Below are 21130 nucleotides of genomic sequence, written 5' to 3'. Positions count from 1 at the left end.
ATATAAAGGGAGATACCTATCTCCTAGAATTGGAAGGGACCTTGAAAGGTCATTAAGTCCAGTCCCCTGCCTTCACAGCAGGACTAAGTACCATCCCTCATAGATGTTTGCCTCAAATCTCTAAATGGCCTCCTCAAAGATTGAGCTCACAACCCTAGGTTTAGCAGGCCAATGCTCAAACCACCGAGCTATCCCTCCCTCCCTCCTTGCTGTTTTTCTTCTCTTCCCCCTCCTGCCTCTCACTCATGGGACCACGGAGCCCAAACAGCCATTTGGTCTCTGCACTCCCTGTGCTGCATGGGGAGCATGGAGCCCAAACGGTCGCTTGCGCCCCTTGCTCCCACGTGGCGGCCTGGCTGAGTGTCGCAGAAGTCAGCTGAGCACCACGGCAGGAGACAAAGGGTGGTGTGGCGGTGACGTTCACGGCCAGGGGGCAGGGCCTGGAGCCGCTGTCACGCCACATGTCACCACCCTGCCCCCCTTCCCCTCCCGCCGTGGCACTCGGCTGACTTCTGCACCGCTCAGCCGGGCCACTGCGGGAGAGCAGGCAGCCATTTGGGCCCCGCACTCCCCATGCAGCATGGGTCGCCCAGAGGGAACAGCCAGCATTTCAGCAACAGCACCGCCCAGAGGGAACAGCCAGAATTTCAGACAACAGCGCCGTCCAGAGGGAACAGCCAGAATTTCAGCGTTACAGATTCACAGACACTGGACTACTATATATATGATGATAAACAAGCAGGAAGGATTGGGAGTCATAGCCCAGTCTAAGAACTATGACGTGATTGGAATAACGGAGACTTGGTGGGACGACTCACATGACTGGAGCACTGTCATGGAAGGGTAGAAACTGTTCAGGAAGGACTGACTAACTTAATTGCCTTCTATGAGGAGGTAACTGGCTCTGTGGACATGGGGAAGGCAGTGTTGGTGATATACCTTGACTTTAGCAAAGCTTTTGATACAGTATCCCACAGTATTCTTGCCAGAAAGTTAAAGTATGGAGTGGATACAGGGACTGTAAGGTGGCTGGAAAGCTGGCTAGATTGTCAGGCTCAACAAACAGTGATCAAGGGCTCAATGTCTGGTTGGCAGTGGGTATCTAGCGGAATGCCCCAAAGGTAGCTTCTAGGGCCGGTTTTGTTCAACATCCTTATTAATGACCTGGCTGAGGGGATGGATTGCACCCTCAGCAAGCTTGCGGATGACACTACGCTATGGGGAGAGGTAGATATGCTGGAGGGCAGGGATAGGGTCCAGAGTGACATAGACAGATTAGAGAATTAGATCAAAAGAAATCTGATGATGTACCACAAGAACAAGTGCAGAGTCCTGCCCTTGGGATGGAAGAATCCCAAGCCCTGCTACAAGCTGGGGACCGACTGGCTAAGTAGCAGTTCAGCAGAAAAGCACCTGGGGATTAGAATGGATGAGAAGCTGGATATGAGTCAACAGTGCGCCCTTGTAGCCAAGAAGGCTAATGGCAGGTTGGGCTGCATTAGGAGGAGCATTGCCAGCAGATCCAGAGAAGTGATTATTCCCCTTTATTTGGCATTGGGGAGGCCACATCTGGAGTGTTGTGTCCAGTTCTGCCCTCCCACCCCCACCCCCACTCTTAAAGCCCTGGCTGGGATGGTTGAGTTGGGGCTGGTCCTGCTTTGCGCAGGGGGTTGAACTTGGTGACCTCTGCCAACCCTGAGATTCTCTGGTTCTCTGATCTCACACAGTTCACTGCAATTTTGTGATATTGGGATTTACCCACAGTATTATGGATGGTTACTCACACTCCGTTCAGCACAGCCACTGGCCTGGAGGTCTCACCTTCACCAGCCTGAGATGTTCATGGGCAGGTGGTTTCTCTAAGGCTGCTCTTCATTCTGCTGGCTTCTTTTCCTTCCTGCCTGCTCTTTAATTAAGCCAGAACCTCCCCACACTAAATACCCCAGTGCTCAGGCCATGCAGTGGTTGTAAGGGACTGCAGAATAGCCACACCAACCGAATGGAAACTACGTAGCCCAACGCACCTGGGGATGAGTATTAATTAATATTATTTATTTCAGCAGCTCTCAGAGCCCCAGTCCTGGACGAGGACCCTGCTGTACTAGGTGCTTGTAGGAAGATGAGGGTCTGAAACATCAGGCCACGTCACTGGCCGAGTGTGAGGCCTGACGACTAGACAGTAATGGTCAAGCTTAGCTAATCTAAAGCAGAAGTAAGATGTGAGCAAGGGGCAGGCCCTACTCACAGAAGCTGGCAAGAACGGGGCTGATAGTACAGAAACACTCAGCTCTAAGAGGTCCCAGGCACAGGCTGCAAGCACTTTGCAGAGGGGTCGTAATAGAACATCTTGTTAAGAAACACCTTAGTGTGATGGACCGGGCCGGGTCTGGGCACCATTGAGGGTGTCAGCTCAGGGCAATTGCTCAAAAACAGGGCTCCTTACAGCCCCTGACTGGAGGCCTTTTCTAAATAAGCCACAAGCCAGTCACACTGAGCGCATCAGCTGCCAATCCAGCCAGCAGAAGCCTCACGATCAAAACCCCTCAGACACTCAGCTTTCCCTATGCCAAAATCAGCCCCAGGCCTAACACACAAGTGAGGGGTTATAGAACCCAATCTCACCTACCCCGAATGGGTTCTTCCGATCCCAAGAAACCAGCCACAGTTCCCAGTCAATTTACACTTTGGATCTTACCCACAAGAGCACGCTGGGCCAATCCTGTAGAATCTAAAATCTAAAGATTTATTAATGAAAGAAAGAAAAGCAGGAGAGTGAGGTTGTTAAGGAGAATACATTACATGTATTGAATTACCAAGTTCTCAATGCAGGCTCTCAGCAGAGATGTTACGAACTTGCTATTTAAAAGTCTCTGGTGCACATCCTGTGTCACATCCAATTCTTCCCGGTTTGCTGTTCCTCACAAGGCTGCATCTGGAATCAGGAGCAGAATTGAAGGCAAAATGGAGTTTGCCTCATGGAATTTTATATCCATCCCTGGTATCTTCCAAACTGGAGCAGGTCACATGTCCCTGTGACCTATCCCTATGCCCCATGTCAGCAGCCATGATATTGGCTGGTTTGCAGGTTCCAGACCCATGCCTCACGTGTATTGGGCACCTTGAGAGCCATTGTTCCTGGAGCCTTGCTAATTAGCATAGTCATTGACTGGACATTCCTTCCTTATAGCAGACAGTTCAGGTCCATTGCTCTGTCTCAGGCAGAGAACACTCACAGTATCAGCACAGAGTCCACATTCATAACTCCTCTTACAGATATCACACAGGTCCATGAGTAGCACACATAGAATCAGTCGAACATAAGCTTTCATTTACCACCTCATATGGCCCCCATTGTACAAACTTTGGGTCAAACAACCTCCCTTGCGCACAGCAGTGATCTGGCTGCTCCCCTTAAAATCCAGTAACGTGACACCCCCAATGCAAAATCGATGCAAGAAGTGATGCCAGTAACATCACTGAGGGCATCGCAGGCCTCCCCATGTTTTGGCTCAATGTCAGTACAGGTTCTAATCCAATACTAGAAACAAGAGTACAGAACTGGACAAGTGTATGATAACCAGGTTCGCCTACAATACGCTTCCTCATTGCAAGGTCTGTCATAGCAACCACCACGTCCTTGCACTGTTTTATAAATCCAAGGTAAATCTTGGTAAGAACCACAGCCGATCCGCCCCCTTCTGTGGGGATAGGGTTGCCCACAGAGGGTGACAACCTGATACGTCAGGAGTGATGTGTAACTTGTTTGCCTTACGTATAAAAGTGCTCCCCAAAGGGTAGCCGTCAGCTGACCGACAGGGTGACGCTAGAGTCCAGAACACTGATTAGGTGTCAGTCCGTTCTCATGGTGTATATATGCACTGTGGTGCAGTGGCAAGTCTGTTCACTGACAACAAGTATTGTACTTCACCTGGCAATGAACCTAGCCAGGTACTTTTGATCCTTATCTGATTTGCAGTCTCTGGGGGCTCTCTCAGAGTCTGTCGTGATGACTAATTGCTCACCATTAGGGTGTTAGAAAGGGGAGTGCACATACACATGCACACAGCCAGAAGTTTCTCTTTCATTGATGGAGTAGAAGACTCATCAGGAACCCATCAGGACAACCCCACCTAACTGACGACAGTGCTGTATAAACACAAAGCAAAAACATAATCCTTGTCCCAGCTCACAGTATAAGGAGATGCATTGGACAGACACCTGGGCTAGGATTCAAGAGAGCTGAATTTATTGCCAGTTCTGCCCTTTGCCTACCGAGTGACCTTGGTCAAGTTACATCCCTGCTTTGTGCCTCATTTTCCCCATTTGTAATAATCAGGAGACTGCTACTGACCTTGGCAACGTTCTTTGAGGTCTACTGAAGACTCATATTAGAAAAGAACTGGGTATCTTTACACTAATGCACAGGCTCATCCATAAAACTCTACAGTTAATGGATTTGAAACTATTTAGAAATCCAGAACTGCCATGAAATTTTTTCCCAAAAATCTGAAACTTGTTGGCTTTTACATGATTTTAAACCTCTTTAGTATCCAGCCAGGGATCTATGGCCAATTGGCCTTCAATTTCAACATATAAAGAGACTTTGAATTAATGAGATTCCAGAGCCAGCTGGAGATTCAGAATACAAAAGACGGGTTAGAACACAGTGGGAGATCCTGGACAAGGTTACTGATCTGGTGCCACTGATGACCAACTGAATCTGGAAAAATTTGAGAGACCTAGAACATATGGAATTCTGGAGAGAGCAGGGAATCTAGAACCCAGGGACACTGCAGGCTTTATAAAGAGTGAGATAGCTGGAACCCATACGGTTTCAGAAACATCAGGGATCTAGGAACAAATAGGACATCATTAGGACAACATTAGGACATCTCCTGTTTTGTGTTCTCAAGATCTCCCCCAGGTCTTCCATTAGTGTCAGCAGCACTGCTGCCGAGTTTGTCAACAAAAGCTGTCTTGACCAAGGTGAGAAGAGACATCCTGAAGACATGACAGAACTTTTCCCCCGCAAACACGTAGAGGATGGGAGAGAAACAGGCATTGAAGCAGGTTGTGAAGCTGTAAATGCCCAAGAGGACACCTGACACTGACTCTGGCAGCTCCTTCCTGTAGAGAATCATACCTTGGGAAAAGTGGTAGGGCAGCCAGCCGAGGAAGAAGGAAGCCACTGCAGACACCATGACTTTCAAGGGTTTCCCAGCCCATGCCAGCTTCTTCTCCTTCATCCTAAGCACCACCCGGCTGTAGCATCCCACAATGGTGCAGAAGGGCAGCAGGAAGCCCAGCAGGAAGCGGATCACAAAGACGGCCAGATGGATCCGTCTCCCCAGATCCCACGTCTCGGTTCCATTCCAATTTCTGGAGATATTGTAATTGTTGATGCAGGCGATTCTGCCCCCGTCTCTCATGAGGGTCTCCCGGAAAGCCAGAAAGGGAGTGCTGAGAGCAAAGGAGACCAACCACACTCCCACAGCCAGTTTGCCAGCCAGGGCCACAGTGCGGTGATTCTTCGACCAGATGGGATGGTGAATGAGGGTGTAGCGGTCCAGGCTGATGAGGGTGAGCAGGAAGACGGAGGAGAACATGCCCACGGAGATGCAAGTATTGAGGAGTTTGCACATGGCCGTGCCGAAGACCCAGTGGAAATCCAGGAGGATGTAGACAGCAAAGAAGGGGATCAGCAGGGTGAAGAGGAGGTAGCAGGATATAAGGTGGAGGAACCAGAGCGTGGTCACCGTCCTGCTTATCTTCAGCCCCAGCACCCACAGGTACAGCCCGTTCCCCACTACACCCACCAGGAAGGTGATGAAGAGCAACCCAGCCAGGGCCAGGTAAGCAAGGCTCACAGATACTGGGCTCTGGCTGGAGTTTGCCTCCATATTTGGTGGGAGGGTGGTGTTGCCTTGGTCCATGGTGCCCTGGGGAGAGACAGAATAGGGGCTGGAAGGAGGACAGAGGAAGAGAAAGGGAGTGAAAGAGGAGAAAAGGAGAAATACCAAAGGGGTTAGGAGCACACACTATTGTAGGGGACTTCTATGGACCCCTCTGTTCATTGCAGGAGGAGTAATGTTAGTTTGAATTAGGAGCTTTAGTTTGAACTTCCTAGCCCGTGCCGCGTGTAGCCACAGGCAGGTAGTTCGAACTACAGGGTATTTAAAAATGGCAGCAGCCGGGAACATGCAAATGAAGCCCGGGATATTTAAATCCCGAGCTTCATTTGCAAGTTCGAATGACTACATTAGCTACCCTAGTCCAAACTAGGGTGGCTAGTGTAGACATACCCTCAGAGAGCAGCTGGGCAGGGCCGGCTCTAGGTTTTTTGCTGCCCCACGGAAAAAAATTTTTGGCTGCTCCCCCCCACCCTCCTTGGCCCACTGCTGCAGGACAGGCACTGAGGAGGAAAGCGCCCCTTTCACCTTGCAGCTCTTTGACTCCCACCACGCCCTACGGCCAAACCCAGCTTACGTCCTGTCTCCCCTCCACACACATCCCAACCTCCCCCCACACACTCACCAGACCCAGTTTCCATCTTCTCTCCCCTCCCAGGCAAACCCAATCCTTAGTGACCGGATCCAGTCCCTCCACTTTTCTCCCCCACCTAATCCGCCCTCTCTTCCCTCCCAGCCAAACCCAATCCTCACCATCCGAGCAGACCCAGACCACTCCCCTCTCCCATCTCCCCCCACTGACCGAACTCTGTCTCCTTTCCCTCTCCTCGCCAAACCCTCATGTCCCCTCCCCACAGCATGCATGGAAACATTGGAGCACCCTGGGGGAGGGGTGAAAGTGGCATGGGCCCCCCTACTTCCCTCTCTCTGCAGCTGAGGCCATTAGAAAAGTAGGGAAGTTCATGTTGTTTCCCTTTCTGTTTGCACCACTTTGTTATAATTACAGTGAAATTCATGAACCGTACACAGAGCCCAGACATTTGGATTTTCTGAGAATTGCCTGAGAATTACAGAGAATCTGTTCCCTCAGGCTGCATAGTTATAAAGCCAGTTTATGAGCTGGGCCAGTTACCATCACCTCCCGTCCACATTCCCAAACTCTGCATCAGACTATTTGGGGCTGCAGTGGAGTCGACCTCTACAGCGCACGAGAACTTGCAGAAGTGTCCCTGGGTACGTGATCTCTGTGCAGTCTTCCAACCACCATCACAAGTTGATGAGCTGCTGAAAATACCGTATTGGCCTTATGCAATGAGATTACTTCTCCCTATTTGAATATCTCTCAATCCTACTTGATTAGAAAATAGGCCACTCTTTTTAAACTCTTCTTTTCCCCTTTCCACAAAACCTGCCTCTTTATGGGAGATGTTGCCATAAGAAATGCTAACACAGGAAACAGACAAGTAGGCATGTCAATAATTGTACTTCATTTACAGTCTCCTTAACTATAAGAATTGAAGTATCTCATTCCCGAGTTTTTGTCACAAATGTAAAGCCCCTAAATCTTATATTTATCTGTCTAGCCTTCAGTATCATGATGGCTCTCTAGAGAGAGAAAAGGGAGTTACTCACCTCGTGAAGTAACGAGTCTTCTTCGAGATGTGTGTCCCCGTCGGTGCTCCACTCTAGATGAAGGGTTGCCCTGAGCCTCAGATCGAAACCTTGCAAAGCAGTTTCCCCCGTTGGGCCACGCAGTGGTTGAGTGCCTGCAGTGCACGGCTCAACCCTCTCCCTTTCAGTTCCTCGTCTTCTCCTGAGTAACTAGACTCTGAGCAGAGGGGAGGAAGTGAGGGTCGTGGAGCACCCACGGGGACGCACATCTCAAAGAACACTCGTTACTGCAAAAGGTGAGTAACTCCCTTTTCTTCTTTGAGTGGTGTCCGCGTGGGTGCTCCACTCTAGAGCCGTGTCCAGACTTAGGGGTTTTTTCGGGAAAAGTAGCCTTTTCCTGAAAAAACTTCCCCTGCGTCCAGACTCAAGCCGCGTTCTTTTGAAATTATTTCGAAAGAACGCGGCTTTTCTTTCGATGGCGGTAAACCTCGTTTCACGAGGAAGAACGCCTTCTTTCGAAAGTTCCTCTTTCGAAAGAAGGCGTTCTTCAATGTAAATAGGGCTTCTTCAAAAGAGAGCATCCAGACTCGCTGGGTGCTCTCTTTCGAAAAAGCGGATTGCTCTTTCGAAAGATCCGCCTGCAGTCTAGACGCGATCTTTCGAAAGAGGCTCTTTCGAAAGATGCTTTCGAAAGAGCCTCTTTCGAAAGAAGCCTGCAGTCTAGACATAGCCTAGGGGTGTGTCTAGACTACATGCTTCTGGCGACAGAGGTATGTAGATTAGGCTACCCGGCATAGGGAAATGAAGCAGCAATTTAAATAATCGCCTCTTCATTTAAATTTAAATGGCTGCCGCGCTGTGCCGATCAGCTGTTTGTCAGCTCAGCGCGCTAGTCTGGATGCTCCGCAGTTGACATCAAAGGCATTTGTCGACCACTCCGGTATGCCTCATGGGATGAGGTTATCTGAATGGTAATCTGAATAGCGGGTTCAGTTTGTTGGAACGGAACCCCCACCAGGAGATTGTTTGGAATTGTCCACCATCGTAGGGGAGGAATGGTAACTCTCTTGCTCCGGGGGTGTCGTGACGGGAAGTAAACGGTTGCTACCCGAAGGTGAAAGCATCGACAGTGTAGACAAGCATGGTGGACCACATAGGTCGTGGAAGCCATGTGTCCCATTAGCTGGAGACAAGTAAGTACTGTGATGGTGGGAGTTGTAAGCATCACGCTTATAATTTCTTGTATAGTTATGAAGCGTTGATGAGGTAGATATTCTCAAGCAGTAATTGAGTCCAGGTGTGCGCCAATAAACTCTATATCTTGAACTGGGTGCAATGTTGATTTATGTTTGTTGATTAGGAGGCCTAGATGATTGAGGAAGGCTGTGGTCGTATGTATGATAGAGGTGGTTTCGTCCCGTGATGATCCCTTTATAAGGCAGTCATCTAGGTAGGAGAATACGATGACATTCTGTCACCTGAGGTACACGGCTACGACTGCTAGTACCTTCGGGAATACCCTCGGAGCTGATGAGACCAAAAGGGAGAACTTTGTACTGGAAGTTTTCTGGGCCGAGCATAAAGCGTAGATAGCATCTGTGGGCTGGGTGGATGGTTATATGAAAGTAAGCATCTTGCAGGTTGGGGGCTGCAAACTAGCGCAGGAATGATTGTTGTAAGTGTGACCATCTTGAAACGTTGTTTCCTGAGAAATTTGTTCAGTTTGCGGAGGTCTAATATAGGCCTCCAACCACCTATTCTTTTCTCAGTTAAGAAATAGGTTGAGTAAAATCCTTTCCCGTGGAATTCTTCGGGCACCCTTTCTATGACTCCGATTGCTAGGAGTTGATCGATCTCTTGTTTTAGTAGGGTCTCATGAAAGTGATCCCTGAAGAGGGACAGGGTAGGAGGAAGGGTAGGTGCAATAGCAGTAGGTGGGATGGTATAGCCTACTCGAATTATCTCTAGAACCCAGCAGTCCGATGTTATAGATTCCCATTGTGGAAGGAACGGATGTAAACAGTGGGTAAAGAGATGGCCATGTTGTGTTGGTGCTAGATCGTAAGGGAGCTCTTGCAGACCCTCAATCACATCATCAAATATGCTGCTTGGAAGGTTGAGTAGTTGGCCGACGGCCCTGGCTGGGGCATCGTCTCTGAGCTTGGTGCCTTGGCCTGGCGTTTTTTTAAGGCCTCTGTGGTCGGTTGTATTGCTTGTATCGGTATCGGTTATATGTGTTGTTTGGAGTGTACCGTCTGTGTTTGTAGAGCGGCGTGTACATGCCCAGTGTGCGAAGTGTGGTTTTTGAATTTTTACTGTTGTGAAGCATTTCATCTGTGGTAGCTTCAAACAACTTTTACTTGCCAAATGGAAAGTCTTCTACTTTGGGCTGGAGTTCCCGGGGAACGCCGGATGACTGTAGCCAGGAAGTTCTGCGCATCATAATCACCATAGCTGTCACTCTGGCTGCGGTGTCCGCAACATCCATTGCAGTTTGGAGAGCGATGCGAGTTATCATATGGCCCTCGTAGACTATTGCTTTCAAGATAGACTTTTTGGAGTAAGGGAAGTGTGGTATCAGTTCTCCTAATCATATATATAGTAGCCCAGTGTCTGTGCGTCTGTAATGCTGGCAGGTTTGTAGAGGAAGGTGTTAGAAGAGGGGATGAGGAGGGTAGCACACATGATCAGAGTGGGGCTACTGGAGGAGTGGGCACAGGGGGGAGAGAAGGGCTGGTGGAGGGGGGCAGATCGCAGGAGGGCTGAAGGCAGTGAGAAGGGCAGGAGTCAGGACAGTGGAGGAGGGTGAGGAGTTGGGGGCAGCAGACACCAGGGGAGATGATGGCAGCAGAGAGACAAGGTAAAGGCTTATAAAATATTTATTAATAACTTGGTCTGCTGCCCACGACCAGTTTGTTTGCGCCCCGTGGTGCAGTTTGGGTTTATGTGGGGATCAACATGTGGCCGGCAAGTGGGAGCCAAAACAAAAAAGTCGTCAGGGTAATGATTTTCTGTTGAGATGCGTTTTAGTAGTTAAATTCTTGGACTGTCATTCCTCATGAAAAGTGCTGTCACATGGGGAGAAATCGGGTAAATATTGCTTTTTATTAATATTAACAGATCTGACTTAAATGGGGCCTCTGTGTTGTGTAGTCTTGCCTTAATCTTTGTAGTCACATGTGCTGTGTCACTGAGATCTTCCCACCACATGTAGATAACACAAGAGCTCCCACAACTGTTGCTCACCAGCTCTAACCACTAGACCCTATCCTCGTGGAGCTAGGACCAGAACCAGAAGCCCTGGCTCCCAGCTCGCCCTTGCCCCTACTCTAACCACTAGACCCCCCCCCCCCACTCCTTTGCCTGAAGTCCCATCATTTGTGACTCAGCTTTTCTTTGTGAGCTCACAGGTTATCTCTGTGGTTATCTTTGGGTGTGTCACGGAAGGATGCAAAATATATCCATTGGGAGGTGCCTCCTCCCAATAGATGGGCTTCTTGCCCCACATTTACTGCATTAGTGGGCCTGGGTTTTCTCCCTACCTCTGGGAGGGGAGCAGAGGCTGGCTCTAAGCCGGTGCCTGCTGCTGTCCAAGAAACAAGCAGGAAGAATTGGGAGTCGTGGCCCAGTCGAAGAACTATGACGTGATTGGAATAACGGAGACTTGGTGGGATGACTCACATGACTGGAGCACTGTCATGGAAGGGTATACACTGTTCAGGAAGGACTGGTTGGGGAGAAAAGGTGGAGGAGTTGCACCGTATTGCTGGATCCCCTGGGACACTGACATGGAGAGAGGAGTCCAGGAGAGCAGGCTGTGTTTTAAAGAAGCCTTATTGAGAGTGAAGGAACAAACCATCTCGATGCACAGTAAGAAAAGCAAATATGGCAGACGATCGGCTTGGCTTAGCAGAGAAATCCTTGGTGAGCTCAAACACAAAAGGGAAGCTCACAAGCAGTGGAAACTTGGGCAGATGACCAGGGAGGAGGATAAATCTATTGCTCAGGCAGGCGGGGGTCTAACCAGGAACTCCAAAGAGAAATTGGGATTGCAGCTAGCAAGGAATGTGAAGGGTAATAACAAAGGTTTCTACAGGCCAGTTAGCACTAAGAGGGGGGTCAGGGAGGGTGTGGAACCCTTACTGAATGAGGGAGGGAATCTAGTGACAGATGATGTGGGAAAAGCTGCAGTACTCAAAGCTTTTGTTGTCTCACAGATAAGGTCAGCTCCCAGACCGCTGGACTAGGCAGCGCAGAAAGGGAAGAAGGTGGGCAGCCCTCGGTGGAGAAAGAACAGGTTAAGAACTACAGTAGACTTCCGATAATCCGGCACCTTTGGGACCCAGGGAGTGCTGGATTATTGGATATGCCAGGTACTCTGGCGGGGGAGCTGTGACGGGTCTGCTGCGACCCGCACGGTGACCGGCGGGGTTGGAGGTCGGCAGAGAACAGCGCGGCGAGGGGCGAACCCTCCGCCGTTTTGCAGAGAGGTGGGGGAAGCCCCGCACAGCCACCGGCAATAGGCCAGCTGGAGCTGCAAGCGACAGCAGCGGACTTGGGGAAGCAGCTGAGCAGAGCAGCTGGGGTGCTGCCGGGTTGGTCCCGCAGTACCGCTCAGGTGAGGGGCAGCGCTGAGGGACCAACCTGGGAGCATCCCAGCTGCTCTGTCCCGCCGCTTCCCCAAGTCCGCCACTGCCACTTGCAGCCCCAGCTGGCCTGTAGCAGGCGGCTGCACGGGGCTTCCCCCACCTCCCTGCAAAATGGCGGCGGGTTCGCCCCTCGCCGCGCCATTCCCCGCCGACCTCACCCACCAGCCGGATGCAGTGCGGTCCCGGAAGACCCGTCACAGGGGAATAATCCTCTTCCCCTCTCCTCCCCTTCCCTTTCCTGGCCCGTGAGTGTGCGTGGGGCTCACAGGAGCTCCAAGTGTCCAGCTGGCTGGAGCACTTCCGGGTTCCAGTTGGGCCGGACTATCAGGAGTGCCGGAACACTGAATGCCGGACAATTGGAGTTTTCCTGTATTTAGAAAAGTTAGACATGCACAAATCCATGGCCCTGGATTTCATCCAATGTATCTGAAAGGGCTGTTGGGGGAGTTGGCTGACAGAGCCATTGGCCGTTATCTTTGAAAACTTGTGGTGATCAGTGAGGCCTGGACAATTGGAAAAAGGCAAATGTAGCGCCCATCTTTAAAAAAGGGAAGAAGGACAATCCAGGGAACTACAGATCAGTCAGCCTCATCTCAGTCCCTGAAAAATCATGAAGGGGATCCTCAAGGAATCCATTTTGAAGCACTTGGAAGAGAAGAAAATGATCAGGAACAGTCAACATGGATTCACCAAGGGCAAGTCCTGCCTGACCAACTTAATTGCCTTCTATGAGGAGGTAACTGGCTCTGTGGACATGGGGAAGGCAGTGGAGGTGATATACCTTGACTTCAGTGAAGCTTTTGATACAGTCTCCCATAGTATTCTTACCAGCAAGTTAAAGAAGTATGGAGCGGATACAGGGACTGTAAGGTGGCTGGAAAGCTGGCTAGATTGTCAGGCTCAACAAACAGTGATCAAGGGCTCAATGTCTGGTTGGCAGTGGGTATCTAGCGGAATGCCCCAAAGGTAGCTTCTAGGGCCGGTTTTGTTCAACATCCTTATTAATGAGCTGGCTGAGGGGATGGATTGCACCCTCAGCAAGTCTGCAGATAACACCATGCTACGGGGAGAGGTAGATACGCTGGAGGGCAGGGATAGGGTCCAGAGTGACCTAGACAGATTAGAGGATTAGATCAAAAGAAATCTGACAAGGTTCCACAAGGACAAGTGCAGAGTCCTGTCCTTGGGATGGAAGCATCCGAAGCCCTGCTACAAGCTGGGGACCGATTGGCTAAGTAGCAGTTCAGCAGAAAAGGACCTGGGGATTACAGTGGATGAGAAGCTGGAGATGAGTCAACAAGCAGTCTAATGACATATTGGGGTGCATTAGGAGGAGCATTGCCAGCAGATCCAGAGAAGTGAATATTCCCCTTTATTTGGCACTGGGGAGGCCACATCTGGAGTATTGCGTCCAGTTCCGCCCTCCCACCCCCACTCCCCTCCTCTTATAGCCCTGGCTGGGATGGTTGAGTTGGGGCTGGTCCTGCTTTGGGCAGAGGGTTGAACTTGGTGACCTGCTGAGGCCTCTGCCAATCCTGAGATTCTCTGGTTCTCTGATCTCACATGGTTGACCCTGCTGTACTAGGTGCTTGTAGGAAGATGAGGGTCTGAAACATCAGGCCACGTCACTGGCCGAGTGTGAGGCCTGACGACTAGACAGTAATGGTCAAGCTTAGCTAATCTAAAGCAGAGGTAAAATGTGAGCAAGGGGCAGGCCCTGCTCACAGAAGCTGGCAAGAACGGGGCTGATAGCAGAGAAACACTCAGCTCTAAGAGGTCCCAGGCACAGGCTGCAAGCACTTTGCAGAGGGGTCGTAACAGAACATCTTGTTAAGAAACATCTTAGTGTGATGGACCGGGCCGGGTCTGGGCACCACTGAGGGCGTCAGCTCGGGGGAATTGCTCAAAAACAGGGCTCCTTACAGCCCCTGACTGGAGGCCTTTTCCAAATAAGCCACAATCCAGTCACACTGAGCGCATCAGTTGCCAATCCAGCCAGCAGAAGCCTCACGATCAAAACCCCTCAGACACTCAGCTTTCCCTATGCCAAAATCAGCCCCAGGCCTAACACACAGGTGAGGGGTTATAGAACCCAATCTCACCTACCCTGAATGGGTTCTTCCGGTCCCAAGAAACCAGCCACTGTTCCCACTCAATTTACACTCTGGATTTTACCCACAAGATCACGCTGGGCCAATACTTTAGAATCTACAATCTAAAGGTTTGTTACTAAACGAAAGAAAAGCATGAGAGTAAGGTTGTTAAGGAGAATACGTTACATGCATCGAATCACCAGGTTCTCAATGCAGGCTCTCAGCAGAGGTGTTATAGACTGCTGGCTTAAAAGTCTCTGGTGCACATCCTACATCAGGATGGGCCAACGATTCTCCATGACTCGCTGTTCCTCACAAGGCTGCATCTGGAATCAGTAGCAGAATTGAAGGCCAGATGGAGTCAGCCTCATGGCATTTTATATCCGTCCCTGGTATCTTCCAAGCTGGAGCAGGTCACATGGCCCCGTGACCTATCCCTGTGTCCCAAATCAGCAGCCATGATATTGACTGGTTTGCAGGTCCCAGACACCTACCTCAGGTGTGTATTGGGCACCTTGAGAGCCATTGTCCCTGGAGCCTCGCTAATTAGCATCGTCACTGACTTGACACTCCTTCCCCACAGCTGGCAGTTCAGGCCCATTGCTCTGTCTCAGGCAGAGAACACTCACAGTATCTGCGCAGAGTCCACATTCATAACTCCTCATACAGATATCACACAGGTACACGAGTAGCACACATAGAATCAGTCAAACATAAGCTTTCATTTGGCAAACACCCTCCCCGCCATGGGCACAGCAGTGATCTGGCTGCTCCCCTTAAAATCCAGTAACATGACACCCCTCACTGAAAATCGATGCAGGAAGTGATGCCAGTAACGTCACTGAGGGCGTCACAGGCCTCCCCATGTTTTGGCTCAATGTCAGTACAGGTTCTAATCCAATACTAGAAACAAGAGTACAGAACTGGACAAGTGTATGACACCCACGCTTGCCTTCAGTAGTGTTGTATATTGGGTTGTAGATATAGATCTTGTTGTTATGGTAACTGAGTAGGTCACTGGGGTCAGCCCAGCTAATCTGGGCTTGTTCTGGTGAGTTCTGTGCTATGCAATAAAATGGACACTTGCACCTACTCCAGCTCTCTGCCTTTCCACTGATTTCATCCTATGCTCTGAAACTCCCCACAACATAACAAGTAGGCTTCCTCATTGCAAGGTCTGTCATAGCAACCACCATGTCCTTGCCCTGTTTTATAAACCCAAGGTAAAACTTGGTAAGAACCACAGCCGATCGGATCTGCTTTTGTAGCAGCATCCCAAAATCCAGTAACGTGACACATGGTACCAGCCACCTCCCCACAAACAACATACAAACATACCCACCCAGGCGCAGGACTGGGACTGAACTGACAGCATGGTGGATAGTAATGGGAGCCCCCCTTCTGTGGGGAGGAGGTTGCCCACAGAGGGTGACAACCTGATACGTCTGGAGTGATGTGTAACTTGTTTGCCCTGTGTATAATTGTGCACCCCAAAGCGTTGTTACCATGGATTTTGAAATGTGTAATGGGATGCTGATAATGTGAGGTAAATACACAGTGGGAGCCATGTTAGGTGATAGGCAGAGGTCATTCTTCTCGCCTCAGAGTTTCCCGCCTAGTTTACACTTTGCACTTGCTACTCATCTGTGCACCCCATCCCAACAGAGTGCACACGACCCTCTAAGATTATGCACACCACCCGTTATGCACTGGGCACCTCAGATCTGCACACCACCCTAGGTAACCTTGGTGCACACGTCACCAATAAGTGCACTCAGCCCTCCACAGTTTTTCCCGCCTTTGAGACAATAAAACCCCCTTGTGTCTGAGAGGATCGGGTTCATTCCTTCCGTGGGTTCGTACCTACCGGATCATGTGAAGCTACTCTGTTGTCCTGTCTGTCTACCCAAGTCTATCTTGTTGGTATGAGTGTGTGAGAGGTTGTTTGATCCATTGTTACTATCAGGAGTATAGCAGCAAGTGTTTAGCTAGCAGGCTATTTCAGTGGCCACCTGCATGTGGTGTATTCCCATGGGGTATGTCTACACTACAAAGTGAATTCGAACTAACAAACGTTCATTCGAATTAACTTTGATAGGCACTACACACGCAAACCTCTAGTTCAAACTTAATTCGAACTAGCGGAGCGCTTAATTCGAATTAGGTAAACCTCATTCTACGAGGACTAACACCTAGTTCGAATTAACTAGTTCGAATTAAGGGCTGTGTAGCCACTTCATTTGAACTAGTGGGAGGCTAGCCCTCCCCAGCTTTCCCTGGTGGCCACTCTGGGCACCACCAGGGAAACTCGTCTGCATCCCTCCCCACCCCGGAGCCCTTAAAGGGGCACGGGTTGACTATGGTGCCCGTGCCAGGTGCCAACCTGCCAGCACCCAGCCAGCAGACCCTGTACCTGGCACGGCACGGCACGAACCAGCCACCTGCTGCCACCCAGCCCTCCGCCTCTTCCCGGGACCAGGCTGGCAGCTCCCGGGAACTTGCCCAGGTCCGCAAGAGGCAGGCACCCGCCTGGTCTAGTGCAGACATCATGGACCTCATCCACGACCTCCGCACTAGGCACAGGAAAGTGGCCGTCTAGGGCAGGAGAGCTGCCAGCCTGGCCACCCAGGAGCAGGTTTGCATGAAAATCAAGGTTGTCCACTGAGACCCCCGACCCTGAGCCCTGAGCTTAGAATGGCAGTCCTGGGTTAGACCAAAGGTCCATCTAGCCCAGTAGCCTGTCTGCCGACAGCGGCCCACACTAGGTACCCTGGAGGGGGTGGACCGAAGACGATGACCAAGCTATTTGTCTCGTGCCATCCATCTCCAGCCTTCTACAAACAGACGCCAGGGACACCATTTCTACCCCCTGGCTAATACCACTCCATGGACCCAACCTCCATGAATTTATCTAACTTCTCTTTAAACTCTGTTCTAGTTCTAGCCTTCACAGCCTCCTGCAGCAAGGAGTTCCACAGATTGACTATTTGCTTTGTGAAGAAGAACTTTCTGTTGTTAGTTTGAAGCCTGCTACCCATTCATTTCATTTGGTGTCCTCTAGTCCTCCTATTATGGGAACTAATGAAGAACTTTTCTTGATGCACCCTCTCCACCCCACTCATGCTTTTATAGACCTCTATCATATCCCCCCTCAGTCTCCTCTTTTCTAAGCTGAAAAGTCCCAGTCTCTGTAGCCTCTCTTCATATGGGACCTGTTCCAAACCCCTGATCATTTTAGTTGCCCTCCCCTCTCCCACCCTCTCTCTTCCCCTCTCCCACCTCCTTTTCCCAGTCTCCCCGAGTTTTGTTCAATAAAGAGAGTTTCTAGTTTTGAACACACGTGTCCTTTATTTTGTACATCAGGAAGGGGGGCTAGGAAGGGGTAAGTGGAAGGAGGTGAGGGAGGAATGGGGTACGAGCCCCCGATGGGGAGGACTGGGCTGGCTCTGCAAGCTCCTCGGGGTGGAAGCTCTCCAGAAGCCCCTCAATTGACCCCCCTCCGGATGGTAGCCTGCAGCAAGTGCAGCCAGGCTGATGGCCGAGTGCTGTGATGTTCCAAGTGTGGGCATTCAGGGCACTCCAAGCCAGGACTGCTTTGCTGTCCCTCATCGAGTTAAACAAGCTAGCGGGGAACCCCTGAGAACTGTCTGTCTGGGGGTCCGGTCACTTTAAGCACAGCCTTTGGCGAGCCTGGGGCAGCAGCTCCACGCTTTAAGTCCTAATCTGATGCCCTGCCGGCACTGCTTCCAGCCAGCCTTAACCCCGGTTCAGGGTCCACTCAATGTGGACATGCTAGTTCGAATTAGCAAAATGCTAACTCAAACTAGTTTTTAGGTCTAGATGCACTAGTTCGAATTAGCTTAGTTCGAATTAACTAATTCGAATTAGTTAGTTCGAATTAGTGCTGTAGTGTAGACATACCCTATCTGATTTGCAGTCTCTGAGGGCTCTCTCAGAGTTTGTCATGTTGACTAATTGCACACAGTTAGGCTACGTCTACACCGGCCCCTTTTTCGGAAGGGGCATGCTAATTTTGAAAGTGGGAATAGGGAAATCCGCGGGGGATTTAAATATCCCCCGCGGATTTAAATAAACATGGCCGCCGCTTTTTCTGGCTTGGGGAAAAGCCGGAAAAAAAGCATCTAGACTGGCCCGAGCCTCCGGAATAAAGCCCTATTCCGGAGGATCTCTTATTCCTACTTTGAAGTAGGGCTTTATTCCGGAGGATCGGGCCAGTCTAGACGCTTTTTTTCCGGCTTTTCCCCAAGCCGGAAAAAAAGCGGGGGCCATGTTTATTTAAATCCGCGGGGGATATTTAAATCCCCCACGGATTTCCCTATTCCCACTTTCAAAATTAGCATGCCCCTTCCGAAAAAGGGGCCAGTGTAGACGTAGCCTTAGTGTGTTAGACAGGGGAGTGCACATACACATGCACACAGCCAAAAGTTTCTGCTTCATTGATGGAGTAGAAGACTCATCAGGAACCCATCAGGACAACCCCGCCTAACTGATGACAGTGCTGTATAAACTCAAAGAAAAAACATAGTCCTTGTCCCAGCTCACAATATAAGGAGATGCATTGGACAGAGACCTGGGCTAGGATTCAGGAGAGCTGGATTTATTGCCAGTTCTGTCCCTCGCCTACCAGGTGACCTTGGCTAAGTCACAGCCCTGCTTTGTGCCTCAGTTTCCCCACTTGTAAAAATCAGGAGACTGCTACTGGCCTTGGCAAAGTTCCTCGAATCTACTGAAGACGCGCACTAGAGGAGAGCTGTGCTATCTATAAAACATGATACTTAATGGATTTGAAACTATTTAGAAATCCATAACTACCATGAAACTTTTTCCAACCATCTGATACCAGTTGGCTTCTACGTGGTTTTAAATCTCTTTAAAATCCAGTGAAGTTCTACATCCAGCTAGGAATCTATAGCCCATGGACTTTCGATTTCAATCAAATGAGATTCCAACTGGTGATTCAGAATACAAACGATAGGTTAGAACACAGTGGGAGATCCTGGACAAGGTTACTGTTCTGGTGCCACTGCTGACCAATTGAATCTGGAAAAATTTGAGAGACCTAGAACATATGGAATTCTGGAGAGAGCAAGGACTCTAGAACCCAGGGACACTGCAGGCTTTATAAAGAGTGAAATAGCTGGAATCCACTAGGTTTCAGAAACATCAGGGATCTAGGAACAAGTCTGGGAAACTTTAGGACGTCTCCTATTTTGTGTTCTCAAGTTTTCCCCCGTGTCCTCCACTAGTGTCAGCAGCACTGCTGCCAAGGTTGTCTACAAAAGCTGTCTTGACCAAGGTGAGAAGAGGCGTCCTGAAGACATGACAGAACTGTTCCCCCACAAACAGGTAGAGGATGGGAGAGAAACAGGCATTGAAGCAGTTTGTGAGGGTGTAAATGACCAAGAGGACACCTGACACTGACTCTGGCAGCTCCTTCCTGTAGAGAGTCACACCCTGGGAGAAGTGGTAGGGCAGCCAGCCGAAGAAGAAGGAAGCCACTGCAGCAACCATGACTTTGACGGGCTTCCCAGCCCACGCCAGCTTCTTCTCCTTCATCTTCAAACCCACCCGGCTGTAGCATCCCACAATGGTGCAGAAGGGCAGCAGGAAGCCCAGCAGGAAGCGGATCACAAAGACGGCCAGATGGATCCGTCTCCCCAGATCCCACGTCTCGGTTCCATTCCAATTTCTGGAGATATTGTAATTGTTGATGCAGGCGATTCTGCCCCCGTCTCTCATGAGGGTCTCCCGGAAAGCCAGGTAGGGAGCGCTGAGAGCAAAGGAGACCAGCCACACGCCCACGACAAGTTTCCTAGCCCGGCTCATGGTGCGATGATGCCGGGACCAAATAGGCTGGCAGGTGAGGATGTAGCGGTCCAGGCTGATGAGGGTGAGCAGGAAGACGCAGGAGAACATGCCCACAGAGATGCAGGTGTTGAGGAGTTTGCACATGGCCGTGCCAAAGACCCAGTGGAAACCCAGGAGGACATAGACGGCAAAGAAGGGGATCGGCAGGGTGAAGAGGAGGTGGCAGGAAAGAAGATGGAGGAACCAGAGTGTGGTCACCGTCCTGCTTATCTTCAGCCCCAGCACCCACAGGTACAGCCCGTTCCCCACTGCACCCACCAGGAAGGTGATGAAGAGCAACACGGCCGTGGCCAGGTGAGCGGGAGACACAGCTGCTGGGCTCTGGCTGGAGTTTGCCTCTGTGGTTGATGGGAGGGTGGTGTTGCCATGGTCCATGGTGCCCTGGGGAGAGACAGAAGAGGGGCTGGAAGGAGGACATAGGAAGAGAAAGGGAGTGAAAGAGGAGAAAAGGAGAAATACCAAAGGGGTTAGGAACACACTATTGGAGAGGGCTTCTATGGACCCTTCTGTTCATTCGGACAGTCCAGGCAAGGTATTCATCACACCTGGGCTATGACTGATGGAACTCACTGCTGCTGGAGAGCACTGGGAGGGGGGGACTGGGGGATTACTAGAGGGGAAGGGGACACTCAAGGAGAGCAAATGCACAGAATGCCACTTGCCTGCCATTTGGCTGCTTAGCTGGCTCAAGGGGCCAGGGAATGGACCACAAAGCCTTTCCCTTACAGGGTGTCCAGCTTTAATCTGGCCGCAACACCGAGGCTCAGGCCTGCTCAGTGCACTGCAGATTGGTGCTGTCAAATGCACACACACGAGAGCTTGTGTCTGTGGAACTCCCTGCCACAAGGCAGAAGAAGCCACCCCGCCGCCATCCCCGTCTCTTGTGCTCCTTTGCCTGTCCCAGCATTTGCTGCTGCATCCTAGCTTGTGAGAATGTGCAGGGTCATTTCCTCCCTCTCTGCAACACAGGAAGCCTCCA

General features: G+C 50.5%; 2 protein-coding genes across 2 annotated transcripts; both read right to left on the bottom strand.

Annotated features, from left to right (window-relative positions):
- Window positions 1-317: 317 nt before the first annotated feature.
- LOC102460585 (putative G protein-coupled receptor 33) lies at window positions 318-7736 on the bottom strand. Its single transcript, XM_075907374.2, has 2 exons — window positions 7542-7736; window positions 318-5961 (listed from the first exon to the last, which is right to left on the bottom strand). The coding sequence occupies exon 2, from the start codon at window positions 5931-5933 to the stop codon at window positions 4884-4886; it is 1050 nt and encodes a 349-aa protein (XP_075763489.2). The 5' UTR covers window positions 5934-5961; window positions 7542-7736; the 3' UTR covers window positions 318-4883.
- Window positions 7737-18598: 10862 nt separating this feature from the next.
- LOC102460342 (putative G protein-coupled receptor 33) lies at window positions 18599-21130 on the bottom strand. Its single transcript, XM_006121723.3, has one exon. The coding sequence runs from the start codon at window positions 20524-20526 to the stop codon at window positions 19489-19491; it is 1038 nt and encodes a 345-aa protein (XP_006121785.3). The 5' UTR covers window positions 20527-21130; the 3' UTR covers window positions 18599-19488.

The sequence above is a fragment of the Pelodiscus sinensis genome, chromosome 22 (genome assembly GCF_052426305.1).
Source record: "Pelodiscus sinensis isolate ZL-2025 chromosome 22, ASM5242630v1, whole genome shotgun sequence".
In the NCBI taxonomy this organism is placed as follows: Eukaryota; Metazoa; Chordata; order Testudines; family Trionychidae; genus Pelodiscus; species Pelodiscus sinensis.
This window is presented reverse-complemented; position numbering and strand designations above follow the sequence as displayed.